This window comes from Lipotes vexillifer, unplaced genomic scaffold, assembly GCF_000442215.2.
Source record: "Lipotes vexillifer unplaced genomic scaffold, Lipotes_vexillifer_v1.1 scaffold611, whole genome shotgun sequence".
Classification (NCBI taxonomy): domain Eukaryota; kingdom Metazoa; phylum Chordata; class Mammalia; order Artiodactyla; family Lipotidae; genus Lipotes; species Lipotes vexillifer.
Window position 1 is genome coordinate 944,161 of NW_006785619.1, and position 10,577 is coordinate 954,737.

The following is a 10,577-nucleotide window of genomic DNA, read 5'->3' on the forward strand; positions in this document are numbered from 1 at the left end:
CGAATGAACGTCACGCCGGGTTGCTGAGCGGCGGCAGGCGGAGCCGAGGAGACCAAGCCAATGCGATGGCTGGGGCGGGGTTGGGCTCTCTATAAGTTGTCGATAGGCGGGCACTCCGCCCTAGTTTCTAAGGATCATGTCTGCGAGTCAGGATTCTCGGTAAGAAAGACATTTGCAAGAAATTGTGGCCACTTACCCTGCTGTCCCTTCTGAGGACCCCGCCGGGGGAAGCTGAGGTTCACCGCCCTAGGCCCCCCCCCCAGGGATGCGGGGCGAGCAAGCCGGGAGCACCCGTGTTGGGGGGGCGGTGAGGGGCGGGTCCACGGCCGACGTTGCCGCCAGGGCCTAGGTAGAGGCCGAGGACGGCCCAGGTTTCGGGGCTCGGCGCGCGAGGTAACGCTACGAGGCCTCGACCGACGAGGTGCGCGAAGCCCCGGTGTTGAGTCGGGCGGCGAGGTGGCATCCTGGCGTGGGAAAGAGAGGTAGAGGCGACCGTGCGTGGCCCGGAGCCGCCGGCCAGGTTGTCTCACTGCCGGAGGGCTCGCGTGATCGGGATTCTGGAGGATTTTGACGGTACCACTCGATGAAGGCGTGGGTGCCTGCGTCCTCAAACCCAGTCGCTGAGTCGCGTGGAGCTGTGGGTCGGGGGAGAAGAAGCCGGCCGTTCTGTGTGCTGGTTTTCTTGACGGCCAGGACCGACCCTAACCCCGAGGAGCGGCCGCGTGAGGCACCAGGAGCCCACCCGGCGCCGGGCGGGCGGGTCCATTTTGCCGCACAAGCCGGGCAATTGGCAAACTGCGGATGGTCAGGTCCACTTTCCTTCGGGGGTGAGCGGCCTGAGGTATGGGAGGGCTACGCCATTTCGCGACGGGGCGGGCGGGATGTGGTTTGTTCCGGGGGGGGGGGGGGACGCCGCCGAGTGGTCGAGGGAGCAAGCACATGGCGTCCCGAGGTGTTCCCCTCCCCCAGTCCGCTTCGTTTCTAAGTGTTGTGCAATCTCCCCCTTTGCTAGCTCGGCTGGGGCTCATTGTGCGCGAGGCCGCCACCGCCCGCGGCCTCCCACATCCGGGCACTGCGAGGGGGGGAGATGGGCTCGAGGGAGTGGGGGAGGGCGCGGGCTGCATGACGTGGGGGGAAGGGGATGTCCTACCCTGGCATCTGGGGATGGGAGGGCGGGACTTCCGGCGGGCAGGGGCCACGGTGGGAGGTGCACGCGTTTGGGCTTGGAGCGTCAGGCTCAGGACACGTGGGCCCGGAGGCAAGCACCACCTCCGCGCCCCTTAAGCGCAGATTGGTTCCTTCCAGCCTCTGGGTCTTCTAGGAAGGTTACTCTATCATGTCGGGGTCGGCTTGACTTGAGCCGCTTCCGAGATGGGGCCTGACTCAGTTGTAAAATAACTATTCTGTTTTTTTGGGGAACACGGGGCTTGGACTAGGGAGTGAAGGCTGATGGCATCATGCAAAGTCGGTTTGCTGCTAGGAAGAGGCTGGCTGTTAGAATTTCTACATACTGTATTTTTAAACCGACAGATCTAGAGACAATGGCCCCGATGGGATGGAGCCCGAAGGCGTCATCGAGGTGAGGTTGGACCCCTCCCACCATTATCCTTTAACTCTGGCAAAGGCAGTGCCACTAGCATTGTTCTTTGGCTTTTGAAGTGGTGGTTTAGTGAATACACCAGTGATTGAAACCCAGGATTCAACTGTATTGCGTAACATAAAACTCCCAGGTAGTTAGACATGACACCTTAACTCCCTTGCAGAAATTTGTTTAAAGTTTTAAAAGTGTGTTTAAAACATGTCACTCAGATTCTGTTCTCCTTTCTATGACATCTACGTTCACTGTTTACAAGTGGACTGGCCCCTTAGGGCGGTTTCCCAGGTCATGTAGAACCATCAACCATCTGGCTTCCATGGGGAGAAAAGGGGTTGTGGGCTCTGAAGCTGTGGTGCAGGCACAAGGTCCTGTTTACTCCAATGTAAGAGCACAGCCCTATTTCTCCTACTTGAATTTCTTTGTTTTCTACAGAGTAACTGGAATGAGATTGTTGACAGCTTTGATGACATGAACCTTTCGGAGTCACTCCTACGTGGCATCTACGCCTATGGTTTTGAGAAGCCCTCTGCCATCCAGCAGCGAGCCATTCTTCCTTGTATCAAGGGTAAGACCCTTCTGCCCCAGAACAAGTTCTGGACTGTCCCTGGCCTGGGTAGAGTGGCGCCGGGTTGGTGGTGCCTGTCTCATATCAGCCAGGGACAGAGTAACTCCTTGTTTATCCCAGCTTGGCTTTTGGTTTGTGCCCATGTCTGGTTCATGCCCTGGAAACATGGATTGCTGGTTTAATTTCAACAAGGTAGTGCTTTAGCCAGATCATGCTGGCTTTTTACAGCTGTATTTCTAGCCCAATTTTGTGCAGTACTAAATGACTGAAACCTGGCCTGATTTTCCAGATCTGTTCTTGTTTGGGTGCTATGTTGTCATGTAGAGTCTGAAGCACTTATTGCTGGGCACATATCTATTGGTGGCTTACTGATCTCATTCAGCAGGGCTGTTGAATGTCCCACGAGTCCAAAGAATGCTTTCTACCATATAAAATTTCTCTCCTAATTTGTGTTTAGGTTATGATGTGATCGCTCAAGCCCAATCTGGGACTGGAAAAACGGCCACTTTTGCCATATCAATTTTGCAGCAGATTGAATTGGATCTAAAGGCCACCCAGGCCTTGGTCCTGGCACCCACTAGAGAGTTGGCTCAGCAGGTGAGTTTACCTTTCTTCCCCTGAAGGACTTATTTAGAAGTGATTAACATAAACCAGAAATCAGAAGTTATGTGTTCCAACTCCTACCACTTTTGGAAGAACTGAAGTTTGGGGAAAAGAGATGATATAAAGTCAGTTGATGACTTTTATGTCTCAAGACTTAGTAGGTTAATTGTAAGCTTTTTCCTCACCAAACACTGTAAGCATCCCTTACTCCACCTATTTCCTGAGTCAGATGGGGAAGGCTGCTGGGTGGAGCCTGGCTGGCTGGGCAAGTTTGGCTGTTTTATGAAGAAAACCCCCTGGCAATGGGCAAAGAGACACCTGATTGGTGGTGGTGCTCTTGTATCAGTCAGGGGCAAAGTAGATGTCTAGTCCTTTCTTCATCGTAGCTTGATGCCTGGGTTGGTGGCCAGAGCTGTTTCATGGCTGGGGCACATAAAATGTTGGGCTATTTTCCTGGGTTTTGGAGGGGGGAAAAGATCAGAAACACTTGTCTCATAAGTTGATTACTGAGTTTAGGGGAATGTATTCTTACAGTGTCCTACGGAGGTATCGTGGTCATTCTGTGCTGAACTTCTGAACAAAGGCAGTGTAAGCAAGAAGTTACAGTAGAGCTCCACTCGAGGGCCCTTAACGTTTAGAACATGCTTTAAGAGTGAACATGCCGGGCTTCCCTGGTGGCGCAGTGGTTGAGAGTCCACCTGCTGATGCAGGGGGACACGGGTTTGTGCCCCGGTCCGGGAAGATCCCACATGCCGCGGAGCGGCTGGGCCCCGTGAACCATGGCTGCTGAGCCTGCGCGTCCGGAGCCTGCGCTCCGCAACGGGAGAGGCCACAACAGTGAGAGGCCCGCGTACCGCACAAAAAAAAAAAGAAGAGAGCTTAATAGTGTTTGTCTCAGAGCTGGAAAGAATAAAATACATAGCACTTAAAATGGTGCCTGGCAGTTGTAGCTAATACACAAGCACTTATGTTTTTTCTGGTTCAGATACAGAAGGTAGTTATGGCCTTAGGAGATTACATGGGTGCCTCGTGCCATGCCTGCATTGGGGGTACCAATGTGCGTGCTGAGGTGCAGAAGCTGCAGATGGAAGCTCCCCATATCATCGTGGGTACCCCAGGCCGTGTGTTCGACATGCTTAACCGGAGATACTTGTGTGAGTGTACAATTTTCTAGCCCTCTGGGTCACTTCCTTATACATGCCTTTCCAGTTTCTTAACGTGGCCACAGTTTGATTCCCAGTGATATCCTCTGAGAGTTGCTCTGTGATGAACCCCATGCGTGTCATCTGAGCCTGGCTTCCCTGTCATCTCGGCCCATGTAGTGTTCTACTTCCCAGGGCTATTGTCTGGCCTGGCAAGGGGGTCCCAGGCAGAGGATCAGTCTTTGTCTTCTGAGAGCAGACCACCTGTCCCTGTTTTTTTTATTGGGAAAGTTAGGTGTAGTTCACACTTCTCTAGTAACTACCTGTTGGTGTTTTTCTTTCTGAAGCTCCCAAGTACATCAAGATGTTTGTACTGGATGAAGCTGATGAAATGTTAAGCCGTGGGTTCAAGGACCAGATCTATGACATATTCCAAAAGCTCAATAGCAACACCCAGGTGAGGAGGACATTGGGGTCTTGCTTGCATGGCTGACAGTTGCTTTGTTATAGGTTGTGGTGTGCTTGGGGTGATGATGGAGCATTATCAAGTGCCAAAGGAGGGACTTCCCTGGCAGTCCAGTGGTTAAGACCCAGCACTTCCAATGCAAGGGGTATGGATTCGACCCCTGCTCAGGGAGCTAAGATCCTACATGCCACGTGTTGTGGCCAAAAAGTTAAAAAAAAAAAAAAAAATCTTGGATGATATCCAGATATGTAAAAAAAACCAGAAGTGCCAGGGGAACCATGGCCTACCCTGAAACTGCTTTTTTTTTTCATTAGGTGGTTTTGCTGTCGGCTACAATGCCTTCCGACGTGCTTGAGGTGACCAAGAAGTTCATGAGGGACCCAATTAGGATTCTTGTCAAGAAAGAAGAGTTGACGCTGGAGGGTATCCGCCAATTCTACATCAATGTGGAACGAGAGGTGGGGCCCAGTGCAGGAGGCGGGCCTGGTGGTAAGTTGTTGGGTATAGCCCCTGACTGATCTCCTCCCCCCACCCCACCAGGAGTGGAAGCTGGACACACTGTGTGACTTGTATGAAACTCTGACCATCACCCAGGCAGTCATCTTCATCAACACCCGAAGGAAGGTGGATTGGCTCACTGAGAAAATGCATGCCCGAGACTTCACCGTCTCTGCCATGGTGAGGTTTCTCCACCTTGTTTTACCAGCAGAGTCACATGTCAGGGTCCTACTCACAGTCAGTTCTCTCAGAACCAACGCACCTACTTGTTACACCGTTACACCGTTATACCGTTCTATTTCCTGTTCTAGCACGGAGATATGGACCAAAAAGAACGAGACGTTATCATGAGGGAGTTCCGCTCTGGCTCTAGCAGAGTATTGATTACCACTGACCTACTGGTAAGTAGAAGGGCATCTGGACAAGAGGGGAAGAAAGATGGGAGAATCCAAGGTGATTCCCTCTTCCAAGGGGCCTGCTAGTGCCCCTCTTCAGGAAAGTAGCAACTTGGAATAAAATCTGGCAAGCCTCAGGTTTCTGGGGAGAGGGGATGTTTGTTTCCTTGCCTACCTTTGGCTGCCTACATGTATGCTTAAGTGTCTCTTCTGGTTAGACTTAGGGTGTCCTCTCATTCACACACTGAAGCTGCCTTTTTTCTGGATATAGGCCAGAGGCATCGACGTGCAGCAGGTTTCCTTAGTCATCAACTATGACCTCCCCACCAACAGGGAAAACTACATCCACAGGTAAATGCAGATCTGGACTGTTAACCAGCCCAGCCCCCTCCTGCCCATTCCTCCCTGCACAGAAGCGTCTTATTTTCTTTTATCCTCACTTATTCTAAGCTGTCCTTGTTTTCCAGAATCGGTCGAGGTGGCCGTTTTGGCCGTAAGGGTGTGGCTATTAACATGGTGACAGAAGAAGACAAGAGGACTCTTCGAGACATTGAGACCTTCTACAACACCTCCATTGAGGAGATGCCTCTCAACGTTGCTGACCTCATCTGAGAGGGGCTGTTCTGCTACCTAGCCCCAGCCAGGGCTCAGTCCTTGGGAGGTGCTGAGGAGCAGCAGGAGGGGGGAGGGAAGGGAGTCAAGGGATGGACATCTTGTCATTTTTTTCTTTTTTTTTTTTCTTTGAATAAATGTCACTTTTTGAGGCAAAAGAAGGAACCGTGAACATTTTAGACACCCTTTTCTTTGGGGTAGGCGCCGTCTCTTCTCCCAAAAACACTAATCCACTTCCCTAACCTAGTCAACCTCCAAACCCCAGAGGCTCTCCCCACCGCACCTGAATTCCTCTGAAAATGATTCAGTCCACCTCATTTGCTGGACCAAATCTGGAGGGAGAACCCCCCAAGTTAGGTGGCCCAGGGGGTTGTCCCCAGGTGGGGGGAGTAGGGGAGAGAAAATGGTAGCCATTTTTACATTGTTTTGTATAGTATTTATTGATTCAGGAAACAGAGACAAAATTCTGAATAAAATGACTTGGAAACTGCCTGCCTTGGCTTGTCATTTCTTACCTTCCCTTCCCTCCCATCTGCTACTGGGTACAGCTCTACTCCCTTCTCTTGAGCTTTTGTTGTTGTTGACTGGAAAATGGTCATGTTAACTGGATAATATGACCTTTCTGGAAGGGGCTGGGCAGAGACCATAAGTACCTCACGTGTCTCAGCAAAGAGGAAGCAACAGGGCTTCCCTGGTGGCGCAGTGGTAGAGAATCTGCCTGCCAATGCAGGGGATACGGGTTCGAGCCCTGGTCTGGGAAGATCCCACATGCCGCGGAGCAACTAGGCCCCGTCAGCCACTATTACAGAGCCTGCGCATCTGGAGCCCATGCTCCGCAACGAGAGGCCGCGATAGTGAGGCCCGCGCACCCCAATGAAGAGTGGCCCCTGCTTGCCACAACTAGAGAGCCCTCGCACAGAAACGAAGACCCAACACAGCAAAAAATAAATTAAAAAAAAAAAAAAGGAAGCAACAGACAAGAAAGGGAGTGGAAATAAATGTTCACGTTTTACATCCTATTGAACTCTGACAGGGAGGGGCTGCTGGCTCCATAATCACTTGTCACAACCACTAAGCATGTTTTGCTGAGGCAGACAAATGAATCCCCAAGGATCCACTTACCCAAAACTCCCATCTCACTATCCACATGACACATGTTGCTGATGGCCCCTACTTCGGTGACACCAGGGCCAATCATCTAACTCAATGACAAAATTTTAATGACTAAGAGATTGGTGGCTGGGGCTGAGGTGCATGAGTCAGGCTGGGGGTTGGGTTACCTCAGTTACAGGAAGTCAAAGATTTATTTCCTCTTTTTCCAAATGAACGAAGGCAGAGGGTATAGGATTGATTGAGCAGGCAGGCAGCTGGTACCGACACAGAACCAAGCTGGACTCTGGGTGGAGGCTGTTCTGGCATGAGGTTGGCTGTGCTCTTCTCTGGGGCCTTGCTGGGTCTACTAGCAGGTAAGGAGAAGGGGGGTGAAGGGGAGGGGGCCCCTGGGAAGGAGCCTGCCCCTGGGCTGCTAACCAGTGTTTCCTCTGAAAGCCCAGGGGACAGGGAATGACTGTCCTCATAAAAAATCGGCCACTCTGCTGCCATCCTTCACGGTGACACCTACAGCTACAGAAAGCACAACAAGCCCTGGAACAACCAGCCAGAGAACGACCAAGAGCCACAGAACGACCACTTACACGGCTACCACCACTCATAAAACTACCACCACAGGCACCACCAGCCACGAGTCTTCAACAGCCACTCACCATCCTGCTACCACCACCAGTCACGGAAATGCCACAGTTCATCCAACAAGCAACAGCACTGCCACCAGCCCAGGACCCTCCACCAGATCCCCCCGCCCAGGACCACCTCCACCCTCTCCAAGTCCTAGCCCAGGCTCCAAGGAGGCAATAGGAGACTACATTTGGACTAACGGTTCCCAGCCCTGCATCCGGCTCCAAGCCCAGATTCAGATTCGTGTTCTGTACCCAACCCAGGATGGAGGAGAGGTAAAGCTAAAAAACGATAGAGGACATAAGGGGAAGGGGATGAGGCCTTCTGCTACGGTTCAGAAGGGAAGGAGGAAGAGTAAAGAAGCAGACGAATACAGGGTGAAGACAAAGGGAACAGGGAACCTTGGATGGCACAACTGTGTAGTCTTGTGACCCTCTCTCGTCTTTTAACTTCTGCAGGCCTGGGGAATCTCTGTTCTGAACCCCAACAAAACCAAGGCCCAAGGGGGCTGTGAGGGTGCTCATCCCCACTTGCTCCTCTCATTCCCCTATGGACAGCTCAGCTTTGGATTCAAGCAGGTACTTAACCCTCATCCCTCACTCTCACTCTCCAAGTGCCCTACCCCTACCAACTTCTTGCCGCACTCCTTACTCTGTGTACCTGGATGCCACTCTCCCCTGCTGCCCTGAGTCTTCCTGGTCACCTCCCCAGGAGCCACTGCAGAGCACCGTCTACCTGAACCATGTGACTGTGGAGTACAACGTGTCCTTCCCCCAGGCAGCACGTGAGTAACCTTCCCTTTCTCATTACTTGCACTAGATGTCTGGGCTCCTGAAGGGACCTAGGCTGGGGGTATGGTGGGGATGTGGCTATGGAGCTGACCCTTCCTCGTTCTTTCAGAGTGGATATTCTCTGTTCAGAATTCATCCCTTCGAGATCTCCAAACCCCTCTGGGCCGGAGCTTCAGTTGCACAAACGCAAGCATCGTTCTTTCACCAGCTTTCCACCTTGACCTGCTCTCCCTGAAGCTACAAGCTGCTCAGCTGCCCCCGACAGGGGCCTTTGGACCAAGTAAGACCTATTCCTTCCCTCCTAGAATTTTCCCACTGCACTGAAAGCCCTCCCCCCAGGCCTATAATCTCCCTTCCTGCACCCCCAAATTTCCTCCCCCTCTCAAGCTTGTCAGAGCTAGAGTAACTGTCCTCCCCTCCTCTATAAGACTCTGCCCAGGCTCCCCCTTTTTTTGCTCTGAGTCCTCTAGGTGAGCCAGCCTCTCACCAATCTCTTACTTCCCAACATCCCACATTCCCTCCTCCCTCTTTCCACCTTTATTCCAACCACCACCGTTGTGATGCCTACTTGCCCTATCTTTCCGCCAGGTTTCTCTTGCCCCAGTGACCAATCCATCTTGCTGCCTCTCATCATTGGCCTGATCTTACTCGGCCTCCTCACCCTGGTGCTTGTTACCTTCTGCGTCGTCCGGAGACGCCCACCCACTTACCAGCCCCTCTGAGCATTTGTTCCAACAGCCAGGGCACCAGGAGGTGCCCTCATTTCTCAGAGACAAAGTTATCTTCCTTCCCTGTCTTCATGAACAAAAGCAGAGATAATGCAATCGGGAGGGATGAGGAGAGAGATGTTCATTAAATATGACTGATTCCCCCTCCCCCATCTCCAGTGGGAGAACAGTAAAACTTGATCAAATCTTTATCCTTGGTTTTCCTTGTCCTTCCTGCCAGGATTAAAAGCCATGAGTTTCTTGTCACACACCTTTCTGTACCTTCCATGGTTGAGTCTTGGGGAACCAGGAACAGCTGGTGAGGAGGGATGAAAATATCACTGTGTGGCCCAATGCCCTCAGGGGTTCATCCTTCGAAGTCTGACACAGCTGGTGTCAAATCGGCCCCGCCTCCCTTCTTCCTCTTCTTCTGGGGCCCCCCGCTGCTCCAGTTCCCTCTCTCCTCCAATCCAGTGGAGCCACCCATCCCAGCAGCCTTCTTCCCAGCCTTCATACTACAGTTACAGGCGAAGTAGGCAGCAAGAGCGATGAGTGTGGGTGGGAAAGTCACAGCCCTGCTCTGCCCTGTTTCAAACGCCCTGCCCTACCCACTGTGCCCAGGCCTAGCCAACAGCCTGGATTAAACTCTCCCCGCACCTGGGATGCTCCCATCTCACCTGCAAAAGGTTTTCATCAACCACGGGAGCAATGCGTACTCTGAACTTCACATACGATCACCCTCTATGCTCCTGGGAACAACATGCCTCCAGCCTGGGCGACCCGCGGAGCCAACCCTGAAGTCCTTGGTGGTGACGCACCCAGTGGTGGTGGATGGCACCCCCCAAGGCAGCCTGAATCCAGATTCTTCAAAGGACCTCCCCGACCAATAAGTGCCAGACCCTTTAGTCAGCTAAGAGCATCCCCGGGGCCAGAATGGGACCCTTCCAGTTGTAGCAGCTGTGTACAGCTACAGAACGCAGCCGCCAGGACCTGCAGACCCAGCCCTTTGAGGGCAGCACGTGGCAGGGACCCAACAACCACACCACCGCCTCGCCGACACCCCGTTATGACCTTGCTGACTGTGGTGCGGGAGTCCCCGAAGGGTGTGGTACTCCCAGCAGGCGCCCAGCCAACAGAGCGTGATGGCCAGGCCCATCTCCACCGAGATAGCCGAGAGCTGGTGTCCCGGCACTGGGGGGCAGAGGGCATCGCTCCCGCCGCGTAATCCAAGATGCCCTTTCCCAAGGCTAGCTGCTAGGCCCCCTCCGCCTGACCCAAGCCCTGGCTCAGCACGCGGTCACAGGAGGCCGAGGAGCGGGCCTTGGCCTAGAGGTGGCGCCCTCGGGCCAGTGGGGTGAGAGAGAACCCCAGGGCTCTCGTTTCACAGGGGCGGCCAGGGCTGGGCCCGCACGGGGGTTAAGGGCGTTGCCGTCCCCCGAAACTGGGCTCACCTCCCCTCCCCCCCCC

General features: G+C 53.3%; 2 protein-coding genes across 4 annotated transcripts; both read left to right on the forward strand.

Annotated features, from left to right (window-relative positions):
- The first annotated feature begins 1 nt into the window (after position 1).
- Positions 2-6,370, forward strand: EIF4A1 (eukaryotic translation initiation factor 4A1). Of its 3 annotated transcripts, none has more exons than XM_007457779.1 (11): positions 2-159; positions 1,531-1,579; positions 2,030-2,162; positions 2,620-2,759; positions 3,751-3,919; positions 4,255-4,364; positions 4,688-4,831; positions 4,914-5,051; positions 5,183-5,272; positions 5,538-5,617; positions 5,734-6,370. In XM_007457779.1, exons 1-11 carry the CDS (start codon positions 137-139, stop codon positions 5,876-5,878), a joined length of 1,221 nt encoding a protein of 406 aa, XP_007457841.1. In that variant the 5' UTR covers positions 2-136; the 3' UTR covers positions 5,879-6,370. The 3 variants fall into 3 exon arrangements, with proteins under 3 accessions (XP_007457841.1, XP_007457843.1, XP_007457842.1); XM_007457781.1 differs by having other exon boundaries at positions 5,600-5,617; XM_007457780.1 differs by having other exon boundaries at positions 129-159; positions 3,751-3,787; positions 5,734-6,176.
- Positions 6,371-7,188: 818 nt separating this feature from the next.
- CD68 (CD68 molecule) lies at positions 7,189-9,320 on the forward strand. The gene is made up of 6 exons (XM_007457782.1): positions 7,189-7,344; positions 7,427-7,887; positions 8,071-8,190; positions 8,324-8,396; positions 8,513-8,683; positions 8,992-9,320. Exons 1-6 carry the CDS (start codon positions 7,296-7,298, stop codon positions 9,123-9,125), a joined length of 1,008 nt encoding a protein of 335 aa, XP_007457844.1. The 5' UTR covers positions 7,189-7,295; the 3' UTR covers positions 9,126-9,320.
- The last annotated feature ends 1,257 nt before the right edge of the window (positions 9,321-10,577 follow it).